This window comes from Zonotrichia albicollis, chromosome 1, assembly GCF_047830755.1.
Source record: "Zonotrichia albicollis isolate bZonAlb1 chromosome 1, bZonAlb1.hap1, whole genome shotgun sequence".
In the NCBI taxonomy this organism is placed as follows: domain Eukaryota; kingdom Metazoa; phylum Chordata; class Aves; order Passeriformes; family Passerellidae; genus Zonotrichia; species Zonotrichia albicollis.
Window position 1 is genome coordinate 146,199,245 of NC_133819.1, and position 12,315 is coordinate 146,211,559.

The 12,315-nt window shown below is 36.8% G+C and overlaps 1 protein-coding gene across 8 annotated transcripts in view; it reads left to right on the plus strand.

Annotated features, from left to right (window-relative positions):
• The window catches only part of EFR3A (EFR3 homolog A), a 75,952-nt gene that overhangs the window by 18,780 nt on the left and 44,857 nt on the right, over positions 1-12,315 (plus strand). For 4 of the 8 annotated variants that reach the window (XM_074557137.1, XM_074557121.1, XM_074557140.1 and 1 more), the window contains 3 exons: positions 4,147-4,223; positions 6,072-6,199; positions 7,529-7,679. In XM_074557137.1, the coding sequence (XP_074413238.1) occupies positions 6,093-6,199; positions 7,529-7,679 (258 nt within the window). In that variant the 5' untranslated portion in view covers positions 4,147-4,223; positions 6,072-6,092. Of the gene's footprint in view, positions 1-504; positions 689-4,146; positions 4,224-6,071; positions 6,200-7,528; positions 7,680-12,315 lie in introns of those variants that run through there. The other 4 variants (XM_026790256.2, XM_026790253.2, XM_074557143.1 and 1 more) reach the window with 3 other exon arrangements.

The window sequence follows — 12,315 nt, forward strand, 5'->3', positions numbered from 1 at the left end:
ATTTAAATTCTGTAATCCTTGCGTCCTAAACTAGGAAGTATTATTAGAGATATTGTTAATTTCATTGTTCTTGGATTGTTTCTTTAATCTTAGATGTAAACCTTTCTGTTTAAGTCTTTTTGGTCAGTAGTCTGCCTTAAATACATTACTCTGTATCTGTTCTCCAGGAAGACTAAGCAAGGAGGTTTTGCTAAAATATTTATCGCTCTACAGTGATATGTGGCAGCTGTCTGAGGATAGTTTTACCTGAAACTACATGGATTTTTTACTTCTAGTCAGAGAAATAATGAGCTGTGTGTTCCAGGCAAGTTGAAGTAATGAAACTGTCTGTGCAGTTTCATTGGAGGAATGTGTGTGAATCACACATTGACAATATATCTTTTATTCTTTGCTCTTTTCCTGTGCTTGGCCTTGTTACCAGAATTTGATCCTGAGGTTTTTCACGTGTTTGGTGCCTTTATGCAGATGTCACTGAGCTGATCAGATAAGCTTACAGTGTTGCAGAGCCCTGGTGGGGAGGAACCGCAGCTGTGTGAGTGTGAGAGGGAACATTTCTGGGAAAGGAGACAATTCCCCCAGAGTGAATCCATATCCAGGATGAGGCAGTATGTGCAAGTTCCAACTGTTGAGCAAGAAAAAGCCTATGATTATAATTCTGCTTTTCAGCCGAGGCCATGTATGTGTTTGGGTAGGTGAAATTCCCATTTTCTCATGGCGGGGGCTGTGTTGTGCTGCTCTTGTGTAGAATAAATGTGTGTAAAAACAAGTACCTGTGCAGCTGGTAGATGTGTACAGTTCTAACATGAAAAATGCAGATTATCAGACTTCTTTAGTAGAAGAGAATGTGCATGTTTGAACTTGATAAAAATCTCACTATTGGAGAAGCAAACAATATTTTTTAAACCTTATACATTAACTTTCACGTTACAATGCAGAATTCTCTGTAGATATTGCTTTAACCTTTATATTTACTTGCATAAAATGATGTAAAGATGTGTGCAAAGGGGAGGCCATTAAAATGTAAATTTTGTCTGACATTAAAAAGAAATTGCCGTAAGATTTTTCCTCAATAAAATTGCATAAAGTGGAACAGCTTTTTTTTTCACTTGTGTTCCATAGACCTACAAAACAGTCAATGTGAAATGAATGTGTTTATCCAAATAAATTTTTATCTCTGTTAAATTGCTATCCAAGAAGCAGAGAATCCATAGAAGCTGAGTTGCTCAGCTTCTATCCATCTTTGACAAGATTCATCTTTTTGGTCTATGTAGTAAAATGTTCCTAAATTTTATGGGTTACTTTTAATGTAGTTTGTTGACTTGATCTTGTGGTGCTTTTGTTCTGTTGTCTTTTTTTTTTGTTGTCGTTGTTTCTGAAATATTCATACATTCTTTAAACCTATTCCTATGATTTTTTTGAACCTTTCATGCTTATATCAAAATGATATAACTGAGCAATGATTAGTAGTTTTCCCACAAAATCTGTGTCGTGACTGTTAACTATTCTGGTTTTTGATTTAGGTTGTCATTTATTTCTGTGTTGTTTGGAGTGCCTGTCAGTTTTATTTCTGACAGTGCTCTGCTTGGAGGCTGAAAACTTTGACAGATTAAATCTCATTTTTTGATACTTGAATGTTCTGTTTAATGTAGGAAGTTCTTTTGATGGTATTAACATCATAGTTTTTTAAGTTTATACTGTGATGATACAGAGTTTTTGACAAGTTTATGGGGTTTTTTTCCATATAAACAGTTCTATAATTAAATACATAGCAATGTAAAGATGCTACCAAAATCCAAGATGAGGAAGAAATTTCAAGTCTTATGCATACTTACTGTTAGGCCTTTTTTTGGTGTCAAAATTCAGTATGTTCCATAAATTTGGAGAACAGTATTTCAAAAGAGCAATATTATGTTTCCATTAAGTCAAACCATGTGGTAAGGCTGTCAGAATGAATTGGGACTGTTACCTGATCTTTTTTATCCATCTCAAAGAAGTAACTGGATCCAGATTTTGTTAAATTTATGTAATTAATACAGGTTTGAAACACCATTTAAGATTTAAATTGCAGTTCTTTGCAAAGATTTTCTTCTTCTGTCACAAAAGAGGGAGAAAGTAATTCTAAAAAGTATTTTTAATTGCCTGTCTTGTAATATTTTAGATTGTTTTCCTTCTCTTGTTGTGTTTTAGGTAGTTGCATGCTACAGATAATGTTAGAATATTTTGTTATATTTAGTACTGGTCAAACATACTGTTTACCATGGACCAAAGTTAATGGTCAACCATAAGGTAGAAAACCAAGTACAAAGAGTGCTGGGCCAGAGTGCTGCAGGGTTGCATACCTATCTCAAAAAATATTTAGCAATAATATGTGGGGTTTGGTGGATTTTGATGGTTTTACTTGAATTTCCCAATATGGAGTGATATACAGGACACTAATACAGTACTCCTTTCTTATTATGATTTTCCTTACTTCTAAGATGTTGCATAGCATTGCTCTCAATAGAATGTTTCTGTAGAACTGTCTAATTTATTTCTATTTTAAGTAGGATTTAAGCCTCTTTTCATACCTGCATTTTCCAGCATATTGAAAACTTTGATTTTATCTACTTAATTCCTGCAGCTTTTATGTAAATGTTGATTTTTACATTTGTTAGAGCTCCATGAGTAAGACATCAGCAGGAGTGATATGAAGAACTTGACAGTATTACAAAGTACCGTTTAACAAAAAAAAATCTCAATATTTCAGTTGTTTATTCCTTGAGTGCTTTTTATTTTCATAATTATGTATTGAAGTAATAAGTCAGTGGTGATATTACTGGTAGTACAGGACTCCTAATTCATAAGCTGGGCAGAATTCAAGTCTATTGGGGAGAACTTGAAGTTAAGGCACAGTTTAAAAATCATAGATCTATATTCAATAATTGTTTTTGATTAAATAAGTAGCAAGAATTAAGTTGTCAAAGTATGAGCAGAATACATGTTTTATCCAAGAGACAGTAGTATCAGAAAGCAGGTGTAATTGAGGGAAAATGTCTACTCCTGTAGAATCTTGTAATTAAAACTGAGCACAGCAGGTGAAATCTTTGTTATGAACCTCCCATATGTTCTGATAAGTGTGGTTAAAAACTGCTGAGATTACATAAATGTCTTAAGTAAAGAAATACAAATCTTGATGCTTTTGCAGAGGAATTGTAATCATCAAAAGTTTCTGCCAAGATACCCTTTATTGTTTGCATTCTTTACTGTTTTTAGCAGTGTTAAAAGATTTTTTGAGTATGTGAATGGAAATCTTTATTAAGACGTTTGTAAGGTATTATCTGCTCTGAATCCTTCAGGTGTTGTAGCTTGAAAGACAGAATCTGCATTAAAAACAAGGAAGTCTACCCTGAGAAACAGTTGGATAGATATCTAGAAACTTTTTTTTCTTTTGTGCTGAGTTTTAACCTAACTCCAAAGTTCTAGTAGTTCTTAGTGCTAGAAAAAGGACCAAATAATGCTTTGCAGGTTTGTTACCTTTTAAAAGCAGGCAGTATGACTTTTAAAGTTAATAAAATTGAAGTTACATGCATTGTTCTGATTATATGGATTAGTAGTAGAGTAGAAATGAGATCAAAAAAACTCATTTCTCTGCTTCAAGTGACTGTCATTTCACTGATGCCTGGTAAAAGGAAGTGACAAGAAAGGCAGAGTGTGTTTTGTATATTATGGTTTATATTGGTTTATATGGGTGCCTTTGAAACAAATTTCATTTTTATTTTCTATTTTTTTTTTTGAATAATGCACATAATGCACATTTGGGTGGTTTGAAACAGTCATTCAGAGTGAAGATAAACCTGCAAATGAAGTAGCTTTGGTTTTAGTATGACTCAGTTTTAAAATGCCCTGACTTTTCTGCATGTTTTGAAGTGTGGATGGCAGCTGCATTTCTGGTACCCGAGATCCTTGCACATTTTCTCGTGTATTGCAGTGTGCCAGTCATTTCCCGTATTGACTTACTTGTACTTACTTTCAATTCCCTTGGTTTTGCTTTCTTGCTGATAGCAAGCTGAATTCAGTGTTATCTTCTTCCTCCATGCTTGTCAGCTTGTCCCTTCACTGAGTCCCTAGAAGTGCATCCTAAATCCCGTTGGGTAAATCTCTCCGCAGGAGTTTGCTGCTGCTGTGCTGCGCTGCGACCTCGCTACAAGCGGCTGGTAGACAACATCTTTCCTGAAGATCCAAAAGTGAGTCATGTCTTTAAAATTTTAAGGGATTGATGCTTGAAAATCTGTGATTATACCTTGTGATTTAGCAGTTTTTTAAAATTTTCTTTTTTCTTTTTTAACGTTTTATCATAAATTCTTCTTTAGCGCTTAATAGCTTTAAGAGAGGTTAGTAGAATAATTTATCTGGAGAGGATCCATGGAGATCATCTGGTCTAATTCCATTTCCAAAGCAGGGATGCACTCTGAAGAATAAAATTAATATGTGTTGCTCAGGGAAACAGAGATTTCATTAAACTAGGTATTCTGCTGCAGAGGTAGCACTTAACTTCATCACTTTTTAGAACCTCAAACACTTGCTTTCTTGTGGTTGCAGGTGTGAACATTTTCTGGTTTTCTACAGGATTTTAACTGTTTAACTCTTGACTTACTGACTGTGAACATTTTTATAGTTCTGGTAGGCTATTGTGACCCAAAAAGGTTTTTCTGGTGTTTTTTAAAAATTTTTCCAGATACTCATCTGCAATTTTATTTTTTCATTTCACTGTAACAGTCTTGGAGCTGTATTAAAGCCTAACTCTTAGTCTCTGTGAAAATAAATAACTTCTGTTTTTGTGTTTTATAGACACATGGAGGAATGCATGTGTCTATACATAATCATTTGACAGTTCAGACTGATCAAGAGCTTATGTTTCTGCTGCTGTGTTTTCTTAAGTGTGTTACCAAATTTTTATATCTTTTGTTATAGTAGAAGTAAGCAGCACAATCAGTATTTGTGTAATATTTGGTTTATGTTTACAAAGTACGTTGGCTTTTTTTTAAATGATGATGATGTTATTCAGTGCCAGGTATTATGTAAGTGCATAATAGTGGCTTTTAAGGAAATTTTTTCTGTCTATACAATATATTGAATGCATGGAATAGTATGGGTTTATAGGTTTTTTTGTTCTAGTCTAGTTTTTGATACAGATGTAGAAACACCTGGAAATGCTACAGCTGTAGTGTTTTAGTTAATAAATTGACTCAGTAGCTCTGAGTTGGCACTTCTTAGCCTCTGCTTTGGTTTGTATTCATTGGGTCAGTGGAGGACACAGGCCAGTTCATGAGGTTTCCCTTCAGTTGCACACTTTTCTCTATAGTATCAGAAGATTTGCTTGATAAAATTCATTAATCAATAATTAATGCCTTAAAAGATTTAAGTAATTTATTTGAAAAATAAATGTTTTTATGAACTTCCAGGGAAAAAAAAGACAAAAAGCCTTATCCTGTTTACCTGATAATTATGATCATAACCTCGTCTGAGCAGATCTGTGTTACAGTTCATGTTGGAACTAATATCTTAATCTTTGATCTTGTTCTGTCAATTAGCCCTCAGATGCCTGGGTGCCAGCCTTGTTCAAGATATGACACAGAAAATATAAAACCTTAATCTACAATATTAAATATTTAAACTACAGTCTTGCTTGTATGTTTTATCGAAATTATGCATTGAATATACTTGGTGGGGGGGATGGGAAGGGAAAAAATTACATTGTGCTATTAGGAAAGAAGTGTGTCTTAGAGCTGGTCACATATCTCACTACATACCTTCTCTTAGAATATTCATTCCCTCACAAAAAAAGGGTGGATCAAGCTAGTTGCATCATTTCCTTTAAAAATGTTTTAGTTGTTTCATGTTGCTGATTTTTGAGCTAAGGTTATGGCAGTTTTGCTCAATAATTTTGAAGTTTTTTCAGTAGCTTATTTCCATCTGTAAGGCTCTGATTGCTCTGATCTTTAAATATTAACTAGATAAAAAGGAAGAACACTTAGAAAGCTTTATATTTCCTATGAATTGTTTAATTTTCTATTTTGTATTTCTGTTTCTAGGATGGTCTTGTTAAAGCTGATATGGAGAAACTGACTTTCTATGCAGTTTCTGCACCAGAGAAGCTGGATCGAATTGGGGCTTACCTGGCAGAGAGGCTGACCAGGGATGTGGCCAGACATCGCTATGGGTAAGGAGAGAAGTCATTAAAAATAGATGCCAGCAAGTCATGGAATTTCATCATGTTTGTTCTGATCAAGTCTGGAAAGCAAGGCAGACCCAGTCCCTTTGTGGTCAGTTACCCTTGTCTGACTGCCAGGCTCCCATCCAGCTGCTCTCAGTCCTCCTGCTCAGCCAGATGGAGAAGAAAATAAAATGGAAAGCTCATGGGTTGAGATAAGGACAGGGAGATCTCTTTTTGCCCATGATGGAACTGAGTGACTTAACTTGGGGAGGATTGATTTAATTATTGGCACTTAATGACAGAGTAGGATAATGAGAAATTAAACTAGAACTTGAAAACATCTTTTCTCCAGCCATCTCTCTTCCCAAGCTCAACTTCACTCCCAAGTCCATTTCCTCCACCCCACCAAGCAGTGCAATTAGGACAGGGGACTGTGGTCAGCTCATACCATCTTGTGTCTCCTGCTACCCTGCTCTGCTCTTGGGTCTGTCTTTGTAGACAGTCCTTTAGGAACTGCTGTGGCATGGCTTCTTTGCTCAGGGTGCCATCCTTCAGGAACAGGCTGCTCCAGCATAGGATCACAGATACTGGCAGTAAAGCTCCTGCAGGCCTGCTCTCCATGGGCCCTGCCAGAAGCCTGTGCCTGTTCCAGCTGGGCCTTTCTGTGGGCAGCAGATTCCTTCAAGGCACAGCTGCTCCAGCATGGGGTCCTCCATGCTCTGCACTGTGGATCTGATTACCTGTGGGCACTTCCAGTGTCCTTGAGGGGCTCAGGTTTGGGAAATTGGGGGTCAGTCTTGGAGCTGGCTGTGTGTGTCATAGGGACAACTCCTGGTTTCTGACAGAAACCACTCCTGCAGCCCCTTGCTGACAAAACCTGGCTATGTAAGCCCAAAACACCTTTGAATGTCAGTCAGGATATAGGAAAACAGCATTATCTTTCTTTTCAGCCCTTTTGGCTAAATCAAATAATTAAGTGAGAAATATTTTAAGTCCAAGAAGTGGCAGGAATTGTTAAAGAAAAGCAGCATCCATTACAGACCACCATCTTTTGGCCTTCATGACATCCAAAGCTGTTTTTATAACTTTATAGAGAGGATAAATAGCCAACACTCAATTCTATACTTCCCTCCCTCCTACACTACCCCATCTCCTCCCAAAAAAAAAGAGAAAATATGGATGTAGAAATTAGCTCCAAGTGTCATTTTTATGCAATGAGAAATACGCACCTTTCATTCTTTCTTTTCTATTTTTTGTGGTAAGATCCTAAGTTGAACTAATTGAGTTAATGATAAATGCAATACATCTTTATGTGTCTCTCTAATTAATTTTCAGTTATGTTTTAATTGCCATGGAGGCACTGGACCAACTTCTAATGGCTTGCCATTCTCAAAGCATAAAACCATTTGTGGAAAGTTTCCTTCATATGGTGGCCAAGCTTCTGGAATCAGGCGAACCAAAGCTGCAAGTCCTTGGGACTAATTCTGTGAGTAAGCTCAGATGATAAATCAAATCAGAGTAAATCTTTGCTTTGAAAGGTAGTTTGAGAAGTATTAAAGGGTCTGCCAGTTGACATCAGTTGAAAGATGCTGTCTGTAGCAGGGTGTATCCCTTGGGCCTAGACACAGAGCAGATACCAGCTGGAGGCAGATAAACTGTTTCCCTGCAGTATCCCAAATTCTTTTGATGTGTTGCTGTGGTGTGTTCTTAAGTTCGTTAGTTTGCTCCCCCCATTTTCTGTATTACTTCCTGCTGCTACTTTGCCAGTTATGTTGCTATGGAAATGGAACTGCTCCTCCCTTGGTTTCTCTTATAAAGTGAAAGTTGTTTCCTCCTTGGGGTCAGTCAATCACTCTTTTTCTCCTCCCAGGTTTCGAGAATTTTCTTTTCTCTGGGAGGTATGGTTGGCTGTAGCCCCGGAGCCCCTCCTATGATTTATAACAGTTGGTTACTTTAGTGTATCAGTTATGTTTCGTACCTCCAAATATGTATTTCTATTGGATAGCCGGGTTTCCCTGCCTTCTTCCCCCCTTTTCCCTTAAAACCCTCTCCTGCCCCTTGTTGGGGGCCATTTGCTGGGTGTTTTCCCCTCTTTGTTGGTTCTTCTGTAATAAACCGACAGTTTACCCCCAGCAAGTGGTCGCCTCCTGATTCGTCTCTCACCGCGCTGCTCCGAGCTATCCCCCCAGCTCAGCCCGAGGCCAAAGCCGCCGAGGGGAGCTGCTTTCTGATGCGCAGGGGCCCTGGCCTTCGCCCCTCACCAGATAGCCGGATTCCAGGGCCGTTCACGCCCCCGCGCAATGTGTGGGCTCATTCCCTCCAAAAATAACTTCTGGAAGGAGCAGGAAAGCTGTGCTGTGAGTTCATGGTTTGGGTCTTTAAGCAGCCCTCCTGGAGCCAGTATATAGGTAAGACAGTGTTTTGTTTTCTGGCAGCTTAAGCTACACAGAAAGATTCTTCTTAGTTGAAAAGTAGCTTTGAGTATTGCAATCTCACCCTCTTATCAGCTTAAATATTTCTGGATTCAGATCCAGGCTTGAAGGGCATAACTAAAAGTGTCAAAATGAAGATTTAGAGATCTAGTTTTCCAATTAGAGTGATGGGTGCAATCAAGGGTATAGCTCTGTAATACTTGCCTTCTAACTACTGTATTTTCCAGCTGGTAAAATTAGAATCTCATAAATTCCAGGATTGTGATGTGGACTGTTTTCACTTAGAGCTATTGCTTTTACATGAGTACAGAGTACTTGCTTTTCATGTAAATTATTGCCATTGCAAACAGTGGGGATTTCTTTGTGGAATCAGTAAAGCTGTTGGGCTTTTGGGTTTGGTTCCCAGCTGATGAAATTAAATGGAGTTGCAGCTCAGGAAGACCAGAGGGCACAGTAACCTGATGTTACCCCAGAGCAGGATTTCTTGTTATGGTGAAATAAAGAGAGTTTTGCTGTAATGTAGGGTAGAGATGTCCCTTGTTCCCCCACTAGCAGGGCAGCTTTACTGAGGATAACTATATCTCATTATACATATAAAATTTTGCTTATTTATTTAAATATCACTGAGCCAGGCTACCCTCCTTCTTTTGACTCGTTTGTATAATAATGCCTGGGCAAGTCCTTTTAGGGAAATGACTTTGGAACTTGTTTCCTAGGCTGCCAAATGGCAAGGTGTACATCGCTTTCCAGTTTAAAATCATTGGTTAGTGCCAACCTCCATTCTGATGTACAAGGCATGTGTCACTTCAAAATGCATGTTACTGAACAGGACTCCATTTAGGATAATCTGTTTGATATTCCTCTTGGTTCCTAAGTCTTTTGTGAGTAGAGGAGATTAGGGACTTCCTGAATTAGGAGATAAATTTGTGTTTGTCTTCTATAAAACTCACAAAAAAAAAGGTTTCCCTAAATGAGAGGAGAAACTCTGGGAGGAGAGAGAATTTTTATGGCTCTTCAACAGCATTTCAAAACCTTATTTTAGCCTAACTCTGTTCATTTCCCTAGGTACCTTTTAGAGTTAATGAAGACAAAGGATACAAGTCTATTTGTATTGACTTAGAAGGAACAAGGGTAACAGCTTGTCTGTTCCCAGGGGCACTGCCTTACTGTGTTCTTAAATAGATTTTGTTACATTAACAAACAAAGTTTACTGCCATATTCAGCCTTTTTTCTCTCCTTCAGGGGGAAATAAGCAAACAAAAACCAAAAAGCAAGGGAGATGGTCTGGTGACTGAATAATGCTTCATGTGCTTTAGCTGATGAACCACTTTGGAGTGTGAACTGGGATTGTCTACAAGAGAGGAGTGGTTGTATATGAAGTAAATGTGTGAGAAGTCAGGCAACCTTTGGAAAATTTTACATAGTATTTTTAGGAAACTCACTTTAAGGCCCCTACAAATTTATAGTCTGCTTACATTTAAAATATGTGGAGTATGATTGTGGCTCTAAGTAGATTTTGATTATTTTTCTACCCATAGCTTCACTGATATAGAAAAGCAGTGATGTCTTTGAAGTAAAATTCAAACCTCTTTGCTTGAGCTGTAGTGTTTTTTCAGCCTCACAGATTTTGCTTCAGCAGCGAGGACTTTTGTGAATGGTTAAAAGGTTTTCAAATGAAGCAAATCTCTGTACAGAACATCTTTGAGTGGTTTAAAGGCTTGGAAAGATTTGGAAGCTCCCACTGCCTTCCACTATGTTTTGCTGACTTCCAGGTATTTGGTTTTGGGTGCAGAACTTACTCTACTTTGTGTCCTGTATTTCAGGAAAAAAAAACCCCAAAACTTTTACTTAGATGTTTGTCAACTTAAATTAATTTTGGAATTTAAATTTACTTTAATTTATAATAAAAAGCCAATTTGTTTTTGAAAAGCAAACCCGAGGATGGCTGTTTTAGATAAATAATTGTTTGGGGTTTATTTATGCATTTTTAAGCCTGATCTTCAGGTTACATATAATTAATTAGTTGCATTTATATATTGCATTTATAAATTATGTTAACTTATTTCCTACAGCAGCTGTTTTTTAAATTTTCTTAATAACATAATTGTAAATCTGTGTATATAAGGCAGATACTTAAAAACAGTAAAATTCAATAGTGGATATAATGAATAGGTGTTGGGATTTTTTTTATATAGACCAAATTTCAAATTGCTAATGCCTGTGAGGCTGAAAATAGCTTTTTCTAGCATGGAAGATGTTTTTATAGACCATGTGCTAGGATAGCATATGCTGGTCAGGAAACTGAAAAAATGTGGTGGGAAAAAGCGATATCTCCTTGGCTTATGTGTTAAGGATCTGAAGGCTGATTGTAATAAGCCTTTCCTTAGAAATTTATGACAATACTGTATTTCTCTCTCTAATTTTCTTGCAGAATTTCAGTAACTGAGTGTCATGTAAAGCATCTCTATTGCTCAAGTACAAAGAATTAAATGTATTGCTTAGGTCTGTAGTGTTTTTTACTAGGATAGAAGTGACAAGCTTTAAAATCTTTCACCTTGCGGTCAAAAGTTTTTTGAATAAGAGATCCAATTTATATCTATTAATCTATATCCAGTTTATGTTTATTTCTAAAGTTTTTAAAGAAGGTTCAGAAAAATTCTTTATAGAGGGACTGGTCAAGAACAATTGGATACATAATTTAGTAAAATTTTCATCTTAATCCATATTTACAAGACTCAGTTAAATACAAATATTTTAAGCTAATTTGGAATGCTGATGAGGTGAATTCTTTGTATTTTCTCAGTAAGATATTGGGGTTTTATGTGAAAAATAGCACATATGTGCTATGTGGAACCCAGTATTACCACATTTTAATTATGTACCACAAATGTTTCTTTAGTTGATAGGGTGCTTCCTTTTATAAGGCACTTTCTTTGTAGAGCAGTGAAGTAATGATCCCATCAGTGAGAGTGTTGAGCTTCCTGTGCATGAGAAGGTGGCTGTTATTGCTGGGTGTCATCATTTGTAATTTAAAGGAAGACAGACAGATTCCCAAGTGAAAAAGTGATCAACCAGTGTCTGAGACAAGACTTTCATATTTGTTAGTGTTGGCTTTTAAAAGCAGTTGGTTTGGGCAGAATTAAGTGCATATGTATTGTAAAAATAGTATCAAATGTCAACACTTGAAATTAAGCTATGTCAGAATTCATATTCCCAGCAGGGTATTTACGTGTTTGCCTTGTCTCAGCTTGCTAATCTGGAAGAAGCAATGAAAACTTACCCTTATTGCAAGATGCTTCTTTCATTCCATGTACCAATACAGAATTTTATGCTGGTAGTGATTTAATACACAATAGAACAATTCCTTTTCTAGGATGCCTCCTCTGTCTTTTTAATGGGATTTAAATCTCAGGGAGACAGATTAACACACAGCACTCTATCTCATTTTGTGAGTTATTAAATTATCTTGGAAATTGTGTGCCTGCATCTGCTAGAATTTAAGTGCTTTAGGGTCATTCAAAGTTAAGTATTGCTTCCTCCACTTATACTTGTGCTCTCTGGTTTTGCAATTCCACAGCCACACTGCTGTGACCCTGTAAGCCAACATTCCATTGCTGATTTTGTTACACAACTGTACATGTGGTGGTCAGGAGAATTTTTATCCAAGGGACACAAACTAAAATAGAACAT